Source organism: Lontra canadensis, unplaced genomic scaffold (genome assembly GCF_010015895.1).
Source record: "Lontra canadensis isolate GAN:19392208 unplaced genomic scaffold, GSC_riverotter_1.0 scaffold9, whole genome shotgun sequence".
In the NCBI taxonomy this organism is placed as follows: domain Eukaryota; kingdom Metazoa; phylum Chordata; class Mammalia; order Carnivora; family Mustelidae; genus Lontra; species Lontra canadensis.
In genome coordinates this window covers 10,082,232-10,098,829 of record NW_022631003.1, presented here as the reverse complement: position 1 = coordinate 10,098,829, position 16,598 = coordinate 10,082,232, and the positions used below count along the sequence as shown (strand labels likewise).

The 16,598-nt window shown below is 36.1% G+C and overlaps 1 protein-coding gene across 1 annotated transcript; it reads left to right on the top strand.

Moving 5' to 3' along the window:
- The first annotated feature begins 98 nt into the window (after positions 1–98).
- THAP2 (THAP domain containing 2) lies at positions 99–10,803 on the top strand. The gene is made up of 3 exons (XM_032854793.1): positions 99–720; positions 7,907–8,102; positions 9,984–10,803. Exons 1-3 carry the CDS (start codon positions 650–652, stop codon positions 10,371–10,373), a joined length of 657 nt encoding a protein of 218 aa, XP_032710684.1. The 5' UTR covers positions 99–649; the 3' UTR covers positions 10,374–10,803.
- Positions 10,804–16,598: the final 5,795 nt, after the last annotated feature.

Below are 16,598 nucleotides of genomic sequence, written 5' to 3'. Positions count from 1 at the left end.
TCTTCCGCCTCGCGAGAAAGGGCCTCTGGACGTGCCTCTGCCCGTGACGTCACTTCCTGCGGCACGCAGGAAACAAGCGTCCAGTTCACGCGATAATAATTAGGACAACGCGATGCTTAGTGGGACTTGTAGTCTTTTTTTCCTCTGTCTTCGGGTTTGTCGTTCCAACTTCTATCTCACACCCACCCCCGACTCCAGATTGGGATATCTGGGTGCGTGGCGGGGTGGGCGGTCCCATTTTTAATCTTGGCTGCAAGAGTTTCATAGTGACGGAGGGGTGGGGAAGAGACACTTTTTTCACTGCTCCGAGGACCGCTGCCAAAGAGACGCAGTAGTCCCACTCCCTTTTTGGAAGCCGGGAGAGGGCGGCTTGTGTCCGCCATGTTGGTGAAGGTAAACGTAGGCGACAGGAGCTCCAGGACTGTCTGCTTTGCTGGCTGAAGTCCGCCATATTAATAAAGAGACAGGGAGGACTGACACCCTCCCCCCATCGCCCCCATTCACAAACCCGTTTTTCCCACTCAACTTTCAAGACTCCTCTCGGTGGGCCCGTCCCCAGCCTCGCTTGCCTAGCGTTTGCCCGAAGGAAGCGTAGCAGCCAGCGCCTCAGAACAGGCTTAAGGGAGCGCCGAATGAGGGGGAAAGGGAAATGCCGACCAATTGCGCCGCGGCGGGCTGTGCTACTACCTACAACAAGCACATTAACATCAGCTTCCACAGGTAACCTGGGCAGGGAGTGGGGGTGACGGAAACGGGAGTTCCTAGATTGGGTGTCGCTTGTGTGGAAGGAGTAAGAGGATCCTACTAATTCTAATGACTTCACTAGCTAATAGCAAGGAAGCATCAGTTCTGCCCTTTGTGTGTATTTCTCAAATCTGTCCGATTTTTTTCTTCTTCGGGGAGAGTTAATTCACTTTGTCAAAGAAATCCAAGTTCTGTATGGTGGTTACTCCTTAGAGAAAAAGTAAAAGAATATCTTAATTTTCTATTCTTTTGTGTTAGGCTGGGTCTTGACATGTATGATGCCTTAAAAGGAAGCGAAACCTTCCTGTTCTAAGTCAGCAGTCACCTTAAAAGCCTGCTGTGCTCCCATCAATATTAGGAAATTCTCACTAGCTAAATTGACATGGGAAGCATTCAGATTTCTAATAGTCACATACAGTTACTGCGGAGGAGTTGAGTCATCATTGATATCCATGGAATGAAGAGATGGTAATCAAAGTGCAAAAGATGAGCCTTCTGTTCTTACCAGAATAGAGTAATGAAAAGAACTTGGGTTTTGTTTTTCCTCCGTTTGTTGGAAGAGCAGTCAAAAGTCTTTAGTTCTGTCAAATCAGAACTTTTGAAAACATTGTGAACACTGCATGAAATATAGTAAGTACTCGGTAAATGTTTACCTTCTGTGCAAGTGCCTGCCCTGTGCCTGAAGAAAAGAAGCATTGGAAAAAAAAAAAAAGCTATGTGCAAATAGTTCTGATTTTATATATCTCGCAACTTAGTACGATCTTAGAATGTGGGAAAAAAAATTATATCCTTAACTATTTCCTTGCCCAATTATGACTAAATGATCCCTTATTAAAAACCGCTACTTAAAAAAAAAATCCTTGTGATGTTTGTTTTTCAGGTATTTCATGGAAATGTAGTGCTTCATTCATTCATCCATCAAATGTGTACAGGGTTCTTATTTGCCTGAAGTTGTGCCAGCGATCCAGAAAATTTTTTTTTCTTTTTTTTTTTTTTTAAGATTTATTTGAGAGAGCTCGAGCACGCAGGAGCGGGGGAGGGGCAGAGGGAGAAGACGACTGAGCCTATCCAACAAGTGGGGAGGGCCACTGGCTGTTAGTGGCCACTGGCCACTCACTTCCCTGAGATCATGACCTGAGTCAAAATCAAGAGTTGGGGGCCTAACCGACTGAGCCATACAGGAACCCTCCCATCCTCTAGCCCCCGGAAAATTCTTACACTTCTTGAATTTAGTAGGTAGTGAGAAAGAAGGATAATTATGGTTAAGTGCCACAGAAGAGACACCTCGGATACCGAACCTATAGCCTTGTAAAGTCAAAGAACATTTCTCGGGACGCCTGGGTGGCTCAGTTGGTTGAGCGGCTGCCTTCAGCTCAGGTCATGATCCCGGCGTCCTGGGATTGAGTCCCACATTGGGCTCCTTACTCAGCGGGGAGCCTGCTTCTCCCTCTGCCTCTGCCTGCCACTCTGTCTGCCTGTGCTCACTCTCGCTCCTCTCTCTCTCTGACAAATAAATAAATAAAAAATAAAAAAAAAAACCTTTAAAAAAAAAAAAAAGAACATTTCTCAAAAGGATGTGAAATTTCAGATGATACTAAAGGATGACATAGATTTAGTCCTGTATGCTACTTTACTGATTTTCTCTTTTATCCAGTGAGTATTTGAGAAGACACAAAGGTTTTTAAAAGAACGGCATGATTAGATTTTCATATTAAGAAGCCCTCTGGCAGCAGTGTTGAGAATTATGGTGTTACTTAAAGTGTTCAAAATGAGCTTATTACACAATTTACCTACTAATTCTTTCACACAGAAATTCTCCTACAGTGTCAACTAAGCTAAACTATGTACTTCATTGCTGGCACAACCAGCACTAGATTGGAAGAGGTGAGAGTTAGTAGGGAAAAAACTGGAACTTAGAGTAAAACAAGGGAGCATCTACCAGTAACCTGGACTAGAGTGATACTGACAGAGATAGAAAGACGTGAACAGATTTAAGAAATGTTTGAGTAGAAACTACTGTATGGTCATTTTATATGGAAGATGAGGGAGAGGGAGGAGTCGAAGGCACCAATAATCTTGAATGTTTAAGAGATACACAGTGATACAGTAACATGCATACTTGACCATTTGCCTCCTATGAAATTAACCTTTTCATGGAAACTTAGATCTTAACATTATAATAAATTACATTCCTATTTCATAAATACAATGTTTGACTAATTTCTTTCCTAGGATGTTGATAGACTTCTTTATCCCTTTGTACAAGTTATGTTCTCTAAACTCACTATCCATTTTTCTTATCTCTTAGCCTACTCCAGTCTAAATCCCCCAATAATCTTCTGAAACTGCTGTTGCTATGAGTTATCACTCTTGTTGCTATGAGTTATCACTCTTGTATTTCTTTTCATGGCATGTCCTCATTTCCTCCTTGAAATACTCTCTACTTTTGAATTATTTGACACTAATTTTGTGGTTTTCATCTTCTTTGACCTGTCTTTAGTTTTCTCTGCCAGCCTCTTCCCTTCTCAGTCCTCTGACTTAGGTCCTACTATTCTTGCCAAAATGATTTCAACTGTTCCTGTGGTCTCAGTTTAACTCGTTAGTGTCTCAGTATTTCCCTTGTCTCTCTTCAGTTGCTCAGGCTCAACGTATCAAAATTTTGTATTAATGAATTTGCTCTTACCACCACCCTGCCCCCTGTATTCCCTTTTTCAGTAAATGAAAACATCATCCACCCCAAAAGTGGGAGGTCATCCTCCCTTGACTTCTCCCCTATTCCCTCTTCTTTTTTTTTTTAAAGATTTTATTTATTTATTTGACAGAGAGATCACAGGTAGGCAGAGAGGTAGACAGAAGGAGAGGGGAAAGTAGGCTCCTGCTGAGCAGACAGCCCAGATGTGGGCTGGATTCCAGGACCCTGAGATCTTGACCTGAGCAGAAGGCAGAGGCTTAACCCACTGAGCCACCCAGGTGCCTCTCCCATATTTCCTCTTGATTGGATTATTACAACAGCTTCTGAACGGATTCACTGCTTTTATTGATGCACTCCTAGCCTCTCTTCTATAATCAATGGTATGTTCTTACAGGTTTAACAGCAGGATCTCCAGGGAAAGGGGAAAGCACTGATCTGTAGCATTTGCCCAATTTCCACAATATAAATACTCTACCATGGCTAGTTTCAAGCTATCAGTATGACATCACTAATCATACAATCAGGAAGAAATGTGCAGTACCACACACAAAACAGACAAATAATTTTCAGACTATAGATAATAGTAAAGTAATTAAGAAATGATGGGTTTCAGTATTTATTATCTTTGGTCTTCATTTTATTTCAAATGTATATTATTTTTAATAATGGCTGTGCTTAACAGCTTGTTAAAAAATTTTATGTTAATCAGCTCTCTAAATTAGGCCTTTTAATGGCCTTCTGATGCCATTTTGGATGAGTTCAAAATTACTCTTTAACTTAGAAGCCCCTCCAGCATCATTTCATGTCATAACACTCTTCACTGTCCCCGTGATACTTAACACTCTTCGCCACCCCCATCCTACCTTCTCTGTCTAATGTCTACTCTCTTAAAACCTCCTGACTAGATTAGCTCTTCTTATTTTATGATTCCCTGCCACCCTATACTTAACCCTTTGATAACACTCATAGCATCTGTAATTACTTTTATATTAATAAATAGCCTTTATTTAGTATTTACTGTGTACTGTGCACTGAGTGAATTATTTACTTACATTATCTCATTTAATCCCTGGAATCGTACTAGGTACAATTATTACTCCACTGTATAACTGATAAAACTGAACCCTAAAAAAGCTAAACAGTTTGCCTAATGTCACTCAGGTATTACACTGAGGGAACCAGGACTGGCACCTTGATTTGACTCCAAAGACAATGTTCTCAGCCATCCTTTCTAACTGCATCAAGCCATTTGATTCTCTATCCTTCCCATTACAATATATCCTCATGTAAAAAGTAGATACCCTAAAGCATAAAGGTAGGTAAGTTTTGTTCACCACTATGTCTTCTGCACCTAGGACAGTCTTGGAATATAAAAGGCATTCAGCTATTAATAAAGACTCAGGTAAAATAGCATTATTTAAAACACTGATTTTCCAAAACATCTAATGTTTCTGAAAGCTTGGTTCTATTATTGGTAGACAAATCCATCAATTAACCACCATGTTAATTTTTTAATATTTATAGGAGGATTTATTATTACTTAAATTCAGCTTATGGGCTACATCTCTTACCTGTTGAATATGCTGAGAAAAATCCAAACTCATGAAAAACAAAATTAAGGTAAATGCTGTATAAAAGCATTGCTTCAAATCAAATCTAAAATGATTATTTTTATTCTATTTCAACACAGGTAAACATTAGTAATGCCAAACTAGTCTCATTAGTTTGTTCATTCGTTGATTCACTGAGAAAGTTCATTGAGTGCTTACTTCACAGGATAAAGTAGTGAAAACCATAGCTCCTACACAGGAGAAACTTAGGATCTAGGGGTGGAAATAGAAAAGTAAACAATTAGAATACAATGGTATTCTATATGATATAGGAACATCTAGTCCAGTCCATGGAATTTCCTTAGGAATATGGGATTCCTAAATTGAATCTTAAAATAAGCAAGGAAAATTGGCTCAAGTTAAGGTTCAATTAGGCAATGGTTTCATAATTAGTTTTAAAAAGAGCTAGGGACACCTGGCTGGCTCAATTGGAAGAACATGCCACTCTTGATTTTGGGGTCGAGTTCAAGCCCCACACTGGGCATGGAACCTACTTTAAAAAAATTAATTTTCAATAGACATTGGGGAGGGTGTGTGTTGTGGTGAGTGCTGGGTATTGTGTAAGACTGAAGAATCAGAGGCCTATACCCCTGAAACAAATAGTACATTTTTGTTAATTAAATAAAAAATTAATAACAAATCCAAAAAATAAAAAAGTTTCTGCAAAGGGAAAAAAAAACAAGTTTTCTACAAAGAGCTAAAAAAATTAAAAAGTTGGGGTGCCTGGGTGGCTCAGTGGGTTAAGCCTCTGCCTTCGGCTCAGGTCATGATCTTGGAGTCCTGGGATCAAGCCCCACATCGGGCTCCCTGCTCGATTGGGAGCCTGCTTCCCCCTCTCTCTGCCTACCTCTATGCTTACTTGTGATCTCTGTCTGTCAAATAAATAAATAAAATCTTTAAAAAAAAAAATTACAAAGTTGAAAAACAGTATCTGACAGTTTTCATATATTCGAAGGTTCTTATAACAATGATAATGACAATGATACTTATTTGTTCTGCATCTTTATTGAGGCCCAAACAAGAAATGTGCTTATAAAAAGCTTGACTTTTAGCTGAGGCCACAGGAAACATTTCCAAACCATTAAATATTGGAACAGAGATCTTTGAAATGAGAATACATTATTATTAACAAGTAAGGGCTAGGCAGAGTAGATAAATCCTCCATCAGAAGTTTCTAGTGAAATAGAAAAAACTTACATGAAAACATGAACTGTAGAGTGACATACAGATATTACTATTTTCAGATTAGGGTTTGTTTAGGTAGGGTAATAGGGACAGGAAATGGGGTTACTTACCAGTTAATCTGGTTTTTCATTTGTGCCCCTCACTACTGGTAATTTGAGCAAACCTACTATACATAGTCTAGCAAAAGCTGTTTTTTTTTTTTTTCTAGTAAAGCTTCACTTGGGTTTCAGAGCCACATGATCTTTTAACATGATTTGAATAGTTCTTTTTAAATCCGAGTTAGTTCATAATATGTGAAGGATGAAGTAATCAAACTTAAGAAGAGCTCAACTCTAATACCTATGAATGTTGATTTCTTATGTTTTCAAGTCAGCAGACTTACCACTAGAATTTTGGGGCAGTCCCTTATATTTTTCTCTTCCTTAACAGGTATATACTTGTACATACCAGTATATTTTGTATTTAATATAAATATGAAAGAAATAACATTCCTGCTTGCCTTGTCAGCAGCATTTTACTTTTTGAAATAATTATGCTTTCTAGTGTACTCCATAACGAGTTCATTTTTTTTTAAGATTTTACTTATTTATTTGACAGAGATCACAAGTAGGCAGAGAGGCAGGCAGAGAGAGGAGGAAGCAGGCTCCCTGCTGAGCAGAGAGCCGGATCTGGGGCTCGATTCCAGGACCCTGGGATCATGACCTGAGCTGAAGGCAGAGGCCTTAACCCACTGAGCCACCAAGGCACCCCTTGAGTTCATTTTTTAAAAATATATGCAGTTTACATGGAATTAATACAGTGAGTTGTTAATTTATATACTTTTATATCAATTAAGCAAATATTTGTTGAGCCCCTACTGTTTGAAAGGCACTGTGCGAAGTGTTAAAGATAAACAGATGATATAATGATCCCTGTCCTCAAGAAACTTCTACTGTACTTTTATTTCACTGGAAATTTATTAAAATGGAAAAATTATAAAAGAATGTGTTAAGTGTCACAGTGAAGGAACACAGAGGAAGGAATACAAGACTGTGTCTAGGCTTTCCTTGATAAAATTTAATCTGCAGATATTTGAGTTTTCTTGACCATGTACATACATCAGCAGATCATAGCACTGGGAATTACTTTTGCTTGTAATGGTTCTACGTAACCTTGATCTAGATCAGTGTAGTCTTATTTTTACTGCCCATGTTAAGAACCAGGTTGAGGGGGCGCCTGGGTGGCTCAGTGGTTAAAACCTCTGCCTTCGGCTCGGGTCATGATCCCAGGGTCCTGGGATGGAGTCCCACATCAGGCTCTCTGCTCAGCAGGGAGCCTGCCTCCTCCTCTCTCTGCCTCTCTGCCTACTTGCCTACTTGTGATCTGTCTGTGAAATAAACAAATAAAAATCTTTAAAAATAAAAAAAAAAAACCAGGTTGAGAAGCAAGATCTCTTTAAAACCCTGAAAAATAAAAACACTCAAGTCAGTTTTTCATTAATTTTTTTGCAACTTATAAAAAAATAGCATGAATTGCTTTTTGTTCCAGTGTCTGGATATTATAATTTTTTATGTAGATGGAAGACACTTTAAATCATCATCTTTTAAAATTTCTTTTAACCATTAAGGTGCAACCAGAAGTGTAATTGTTTGGAATATGAGTTGACTTTTCTTTTCTTTTTTTTTTTTTTTTAAAGGTTTCCTTTGGATCCTAAAAGAAGAAAAGAATGGATTCGCCTGCTTAGGCGCAAAAATTTTGTGCCAGGAAAACACACTTTTCTTTGTTCAAAGCACTTTGAAGCCTCCTGTTTTGACTTAACAGGACAAACTCGACGACTTAAAATGGATGCTGTTCCAACCATTTTTGATTTTTGTACCCATTTAAAGTCTATGGTAGGTAACATTACTTTTCTTTTATCCATTTTTACCATTTTTGGTACCCATTCTTTTTTGTTTACAAATTAGAACAATTCAGAATATATCAAAATTCATATATAATACTGTGCCTCAAAAAAGTCACAAAACTTCTCTTGTGCAGTAAAGGTACAGACTACAATTAGAGCTCAGGTCTCCTGACTCCGGTATTCTTTACGCAATCCAAACTGATTTTACTATATTGGAATTTTACATTACTTCCAGTTATTACCAGTAACTGAACCAGTGGTAAAACTGAGAAATCATGAGCAATGATACCTCTAGCATCATTCTGCTCTTGATTTTAAGATAATATTCAAAATATGTGTGATGAGCTTTAAGAACAGCACATCCAGAGAATATCAGAGTTACAACAAAGAATATAAGTTCAGAGGAAGGCATCACAGAAAACTTCATCAAGCTAAGGCATTTAGCTTAGAGTTTGTGCTGGAGTTTGAGCTTGGAGTTTAGAACCTAGGAGAGGGTTCTTAACCTTGTACAGGACAATTACAACAACATGAGGAGAACAGAAGCCAATGGGTTGAGAGGAGGTGGAAAATAATCAAATGTTAGCAAGTAATACGTAAAAGGAAGGAGAGAATTAAGGTAGATAACGAATGTATTAAAACAATATTTTATCTAGTTGGGAGTCTAGATAAAAATCTGATCAGAGAGGAAAATTTATTTGTCCAAAAATGAATTCCTATGTTTTTAATAGTATTTGTTGAATCAATAAAAGAAACAAATTTAGGAAGTTAAGACATAATCTGGGAATGGAAAGTGATTTAATATTATGGGAGTATGAATCAAGATAGTGAATGGCAGAATGGGGTGAGATCCTGTATTGTAAGTTTGCTATGTAAAGATTTTTTTGTCTTTAGATAATAAAGCAAAGAGAAAGTTAGCCAGTTACAGAAACATCAGATCTGTTAGAAAAATTATTTTGGTGGCAGAATATGAATTAGGATCAGAATGAGGTGGACATCATTAAAGAATTTTTTAATATATTCAAGCCAGGTATGATACAGGCCTGATGTGGGCAGTAGCATTAAGCATAATGGACGTGATGGTGAGCACTGTGAATTGTATAAGACTGATGAATCACAGAAACAAATAATATATTATATGTTAGTTTAAAAAAAAAGAAAAAGAAACACACCTTAACCAAAAAGAAAAAAAAAAAAAAAGAGTGATGGAGAAGAAAGGATTCATGATAGAGATATTTAGGAGGTAGAATTAATTGGACTTGAGGACAATTGAGTAAAAGAGATAAAGGGGGGGAAAAAGTCCTCAGGGTCCTCAGATTTGGGTATAAAGTTCCTGGCCAGATTTTAAATCTTAGAATGGAAGATGTAATTGTGAACATTTAATAAGTAAATCTATTCAGGAGCTTGATAACTTGGGGATAATTTTTTATTAAATAGAACCCCAGGTTTGAAATATCAAATTGAAAGAATAGTGTTTACCTAAAAAAGAGATTAAATCAGTATCAGAGATAAACCAAATGTGTAAATACATTACATTGGCCTTAGTGAGAAAATTGCAAATGATTTTTAAAATCTCCCTAAAATCACACTTAACTTGAAAGAGACCTTGGAAGTCCGTTGTCTATTTTTAAACAATGTTTGTATCCCTCTGAAGAGAAATGACAAAATGAAATAAGGTGGCAGGAGCTAATGCAACAAGTTGAGGAACTTGAATCCATGACTACATGAGATGGGCAGCTGATGTTTCCTATCGAACTTTTAAAATCAGTTTTTAAAAGAGCAGTTTAATTACTTTTATAAAAAACTGGACAAAATTTACTTATTTGTGATATTCCATAATTCATGTTCGACTCTCTAATTTTATTTGGCTTAGAAACTCAAGTCAAGGAATCTTTTGAAGAAAAACAACAGTTGTACCCCAACAGGACCATCTAATTTAAAATCAAACATTAGTAGTCAGCAAGTACTACTTGAACACAGCTATGCTTTTAGGAATCCTATGGAGGCAAAAAAGAGGATAATTAAACTGGAAAAAGAAATAGCAAGTTTAAGAAAGAAAATGAAAACTTGCTTACAAAAAGAACGCAGAGCAACACGAAGATGGATCAAAGCCACGTGCTTGGTGAAGAATCTGGAAGCAAATAACATATTACCTAAGGGCACATCAGAACACATTTTACCAACTGCCTTAAGCAGTCTTCCTTTGGAAGATTTCAAGATTCTTGAACCTGATCAGCAAGATAAAACATTACCAATTCTATAAAACATTCCTTTAAGAGTAGCTCACAAAGAACTTGATGCCCATCCTTCATTCTATTCAAAGGTAAAAATATTTAAGGAAATTATGCCAAAATTGGGTATTTAATAAAGTTTTACTTGAAGTACCATTATTACTGTATAATTTATGAAGACTTGATTATAAAAAGGAAACTTTCTATGAAACTTATATTTGAAAAAGAATGGAAGTGCCTTACATGAGAATTATGTACTTAAAAATTTTGCTAGGAAATTGTATGTTTACAAGGTGTTTTGTGTTTTTGTCTTTTAAAACTACTTTTAAAGAACTGTCTATGACAATATGTTTAATTTCTATTAGAAAGAAAATTTTTTTTCCTGTATCAATGTTGGGATATTACATTCTAAATAGGATGGTAAGTAAGAATTAGCCAACATTAAATATGACTTTAAAACTGCTGGGTTTTGTATTAATTGAACTATTACTGGCACTGTGATTTGGAAATTTTATAAGGAAAAAGTCTGAGGTACAAGAAAAATTCTGTTATTTAAACTTTCTGTGTCTGCTCACTAACAAAAGTGACAAAAGTCATGGCCTCCTTCATGAAAATATTAGCTTTTAAAATAGATTATAAAGTATTTTGAAAATAATATTTTGAATGTGAAGTGCTCTTGAGTCATCCAAGCAAAGTAAGGCCTCAAGTAACTGAGACTAGAAAAACTGATAGCCAGTTGTATTGTGTGAAATAATGTAGACATTGTGATCTAGCTTTTACCTTAGTTAAACAAAAAGATATATTTATATTACTTTTTTCTCATAATAAAAATTCTACATTTTCAATTCTAAAGTTGGTCCACTAATTAGGCAATGTGATGCAAAGTTCCATGTTAAGAATACCTCCTCTACCCCCACTAATATTGTATGTATCAATATACATACCAAAACTCATAAGCTTTTTTTTAACCCCAAAAGTCCACATTAGGATTTTATCACAGAAAAGCACTTACCATATTTTATCTTCACAATTTATAACTTAAAATGGAATCAATTTATTGTACCTATCAGCTTGTTTTTATCTCCCTTTTTAACAAGTCAAATAGAGCAACTGTGTCTCATAAGGGAAGGGAAATGTATTTTCTATAAAAATACATGTGTCTGATAACACTATGAAAATGCTAATTATTTTACAAAATAGAATATGAGAACTATGATAGTTGCCACTTGAACTAATTAAAGAGTTCACCTTATTTCACCAGATAAATTTTTAATTTTAGTAAGAATCCTTTCCTTTAAATAGCTTTGGGCAAATCACATTAAACTTATTAATGTGTAACCAAGTTATTCAGTCTTAGTTCAAGCTTCTGACACTACCATATGAAAGCAGCATGTATATGCCGAACCAAAATAGAAATTTTTTCCTTTAAGGTAATGGTTGTTTTATTTTATAAAGAATTTGGTGGGGGGGGGGGATTGGGTTGTGTTTGTTTTGTTTTGTTTTTGGTGACATTTGCTTGGATCCTAGCAGTAGTCTTTTTACAATATTAGCAACCAACCAACCTTCCTTCCTTCCTTTCTTTCTTTCTTTCTTTCTTTTTTTTTTTTTTTTTTAAGATTTCACCTATTTATTTGACAGAGAGAGAGATCACAAGTAGGCAGAGAGAGGGTGGGAAGAAGGCTCCCCACTGAGCAGAGAGCCCCATGTGGGGCTCAATCCCAGGACCCTGAGATCATGACCAAGCCAAAGGCAGAGGCTCAACCCACTGAGCCACCCAGGTGCCCCAGCACCCTTTCTTTTAATAACAAATGCCTCCCAAGCAACTAGATTTCACAAAGGCAAAGGTAAGAAAAGTCTGTGTGGTTATCCTGGGGCACTTTAAACAAATATTTATGAAAATCCTCTTGTGAGTATTATAAACCTTCTTAGTCATTTTTTCTCAAATATTGGACATAGCTCCTTGAAATTGTCATTCCGTCTTTTTTTTCTAATATGGTTTCAAATATCTCTTCACTTACTGACCATAGCTTTTATACCTCAAAATAAGCTGAGCAAATAATCATCTAAACCTAAACTGTGTTTTCCAAGTATAAATTCTCATGTGGTTCATCACCCCTACCCTATATAAAACAAAATACTAACTAATGCAAGCTTGTTCACATCTACAATAGTATCTTGATATCTTAATATAACATTTTAAAAATCACAAAAATAAGACATAAAATACAAGCTTTTAGCAAAGTTAACTAGACTTCATTGTTATTTGAGACTACTGAATAAACTACCACTCAGTAATGTTAAAGTACATTTTTTTGGTGTTTTCTCCATGTCATTTTCATGTTACTGCCCTGATAACATGCTCCAAATTCTCCCTGAATCAAATTATTTCATTAACAAACATACATCTGTCTACCTTAAAACTAGTCTCATTCATAGAGAAAAACCTAAGTCTTTTTAAATCCTGTTTTCTGTTGTTGGTAAACTTATCAGTTTGACCACCTACCATAAAAATAAAGCAGCTCTTTTTCTTCTGCTGGACCCAGCACATATCCTCTGTTTATTTTATATGTTATTCATTCTATGCCTGCTAGGCGCTAACCTCTATGAAGAACCAGCCAAGGGCTAATGACTTGACTCAAAGATGACATGATTATCTGCCCTTAAGTTCCTCAAAAGTCTTCTGAGAGAAAAAAATATATATTTGTAATACAATATGATAAATGCTATTAAAGAAATCTACGTGAAGTGCTTTGGTAAATGCTGTTGAATTGGAATTTTAAAAGCATATAAACTTCAGACCTTTTTCCAAAAAACTTTTCCCTTGAAACAAAACTGATTTCTTCTTATGACTTACCAAAGGAGACAGAAGGATATCTGAATTGACCTGAATTATATACAGTGTTCTTTTAGTGAGTTGTAAGACATTTTTCTCCTTGAAAGTGAACACTGAACAAATTAGTTGTTAATGGTATCATTTTAACAGGAAAATACAACTAAATAAACTACTGTATCAGCCAAGTACTCAAGTTTATTTGACATTTGATATTTTTATAAAATAACAAACTTTGCTAAAAGATCTTTACAAATAATTTAGTTCAGAGTCTCAAGGTCAACAAATCACTACGGCATCCATTTGATGTCTTATTCTTTACAAATATTCTGTGCGGTAAGTAGCATTATCTCCAATTTACAAATGAAGAAATCCTTGTTAATGTTATTTATTTATTTAGATGTTTAAAATGTATCAAGTGGCACAAAGGATAGAAGTGCCAGCAATCTAGGAAGTGCAATCCTAGATTGAGCAATGGTCTTGAGCCTTCAAATCCTCTGCTTTGCCCTCCACATTATAACTCCCATCCAACATATGAATCATGTTACTAAAGTAGGACAAGTCGTGTGTCTCAAAAAACTAAAATTTAAAAAATTATATATGTAGTTAAGATCATCTATGAAATCACTGTAGATCTTTTCTAGGTAGATTTTATAATGTTGGTATATTATCTCAGTTCTCAATGTTAGAATACGGGTAAATTTTAATGTTGGTATAATTGAGAAAATAGTTCATCTTTATGCCAGAATATGGGATTTTGTAGGTATTTAGACAGTTGAAAACTTCCTAAAATTAATGATTTTATAATGTGTATTAAACAATTACTATTGTTTTCTGAGAATGTTATTAAAAAAATTTTTACAATGAAATTACTGTCATGACTTATTTTTTTTTTAACAAAATACAAATGAACAGCTCTGTGGAAGTCTTTCCCTTACATGGAACCACTAAAATATTTCTGTAAAAATTCTTTACCCTAAATTGAAGCAAACTGTAAACAGAATAGGGATTATGTAAAAACTAGAAGAGGAATTATCATTTTTATTTTCATGGCTCAAGTTATATCTAAGCATGCATTATAGTTTATTTGCAGTGGTTTTTTCGGGGTTTTTTTTTTTGTTGTTGTTGCTTTTGCTGTTCTTTTTTAAGATTTTATTTATTTATTTGGGAGAGAGAGCACAAGAGCACAAGCCAGGGTGGGAGTGTGAGAGCAGAGAAGGCCAAGCACAGAGCCCAACACGATGAGCGCAGAGGACCTGGAGATCATGACCTGAACCGAAATCAAGAGTTGGACAACTAACTGACTGAGCCCCCCTGTGCCACTGCACTGTTTCATACTGGTTATGCAATCTAAACCAGATATACAAAGGGCTATAAAAATTCTGTCTCTCCCAACAATAATTCAGAGGCTCACACAAAGATTTATTTGTAAATACAATTACCAAAGCATGATTTTAATAACAAAATAGGAAATAAGATGTGATTTTTTTAGTTTTATTTTTCTTTAAGACTTTATTTGACAGAGCACAAGCAGGGGGAGCAGGAGAGGGAGAGGGAGAAGCAGGCTCCTGGCTGAGCAGGGAGCTCGACGCAGGGCTCAATCCTAGGACTCAGATCATGACCCGAGCCAAAGGCAGACCCTTAACAACTGAGCTACCCAGGTGCCCCATAAGATGTGATTTTTTTTTAATTCATTTTTTAATTTGATACTTTAATCCAAAAAATACTATATTAATATTCACTAAAAGACACTGAGCAAACTAGGATGAACCAAACAAGGTCTCTGTCCTCAAGACTACTGGAAGGAAATATTCCATTTGTTTACTCCTGCTCCCTACACTCTCCTAATGTCCTTTACAATGAGTCAAATCTAATATAAGAAATCAGTCTTCAGATTGCTGCCTAGGCTTTTAAAACTTGTGCTCCAAAGGTTGAAAAAGAAAAACTTTTGAGTTTAATATCAAGAAAGGTATGTAGGATGCCTGGATGGCTCTGTTAGTTAAGCAACTGCCTTCAGGTCTGGTCATGATCTTAAGGTCCTGAGATTGAGCCCTGAGTTAGATTTCCTGCTCAGTAGAGAGTCTGCTTCTCTCTGCTGCCCCTACTCCCAACTCATGCTTGCTCATTCTCATAAATGAATCCTTTTTTTTTTAAATCCTTAAAAAAAAAAAAAGAAAAGAAAAGAAAGCAGGTATGTGCCTATCTCTTAGGTGAACTTTCAGCTTGTTTAGATACAATATTTCAAACCTTATCTCTAACTTTTCTCCATTCTCTTGCACTTCCTATTTTCATGCTCTCCTTAACCAACTACAAGTGCCCTTCCCTCAGCTTGATCACTTAACTTGTCATCTTTCATGTCTTAGCCCTGACAATCCCTCTTTCTATGACACTTCCCTTAGCATACTGAAGTGACATTAACCCTACCCAATTATCTGGTGTGACTGACATTGGCCAGTCAACTTGCTGAGGTAATTCAATTATTTATCTGTACCAAACAGAATGAGACAAAAATAAAGTGAGCACATAATTTCTGCAGGACCATATATAAATTTTAGTCAGATAAGATGGACACTACTATTTAATCCCACTTCACAGTTAATTAGATTTCTTACCAAAGAAAAGGATGTTAAGTTGTCTTGGCATGTTACTTAAATTTAGAATTGTGTGTTTTTAAAAAGTACTCAGTAGTTAAAAAACAAACAAACAAAAACTACTTTCCAAAGAAAAAGTACTCTGGATTAAAAAACATTTGGGTACTACACCTGAAACTCATTTGCCTCCTCCTCTTACATTGTCAGCAATCGACTGAAAAAGTTCAGATATGTCATAATTATCACTTAATTTTAACCCAGGCACACAAGTTAATTTCAAATGCGACATAAGCCACAAGGTTCAAACTTGATGTTAACAAGACATTCTGTTTTCTAAATGAATTGACTGAAGGCACACACTTAAAATGAGAGGTGTAGGAACAGAGTTCCACAATGTAAGTGGTGTCACGACAATAAATTTGAGCTCTATAGCAAGAACTATGCCCCACTTTATCTTTACATCTCCAGCAACCAGCAGTGTCCCTCACATTATAGATGCTAAGCAGTGTCATTTTAAATAATGTTCTCAGTCATGAAATCGCTCCTCCAAAACAATATATCCTCTTTCCCCTTAAAAAAAAAAAAAAAAAATCCATAATATTAGGTGCCCCTGGGTGGCTCAGTGGGTTAAGCCTCTGACTCTTGGTTTCAGCTCAGGTCATGATCTCAGGATCCTTAGAGCAAGCTCCAGGCTCATCAGGGAGTCTGCTTGAGGTTCTCTCTGTCCCTCCCTCCACTGTGCTCTCTAAAACAAATCAATAAATCTTTTAAAACTATATTATTATATGGCATGAACTTTTTATAGATGAAAAAGCATTCAATGACAGTTGAAATGG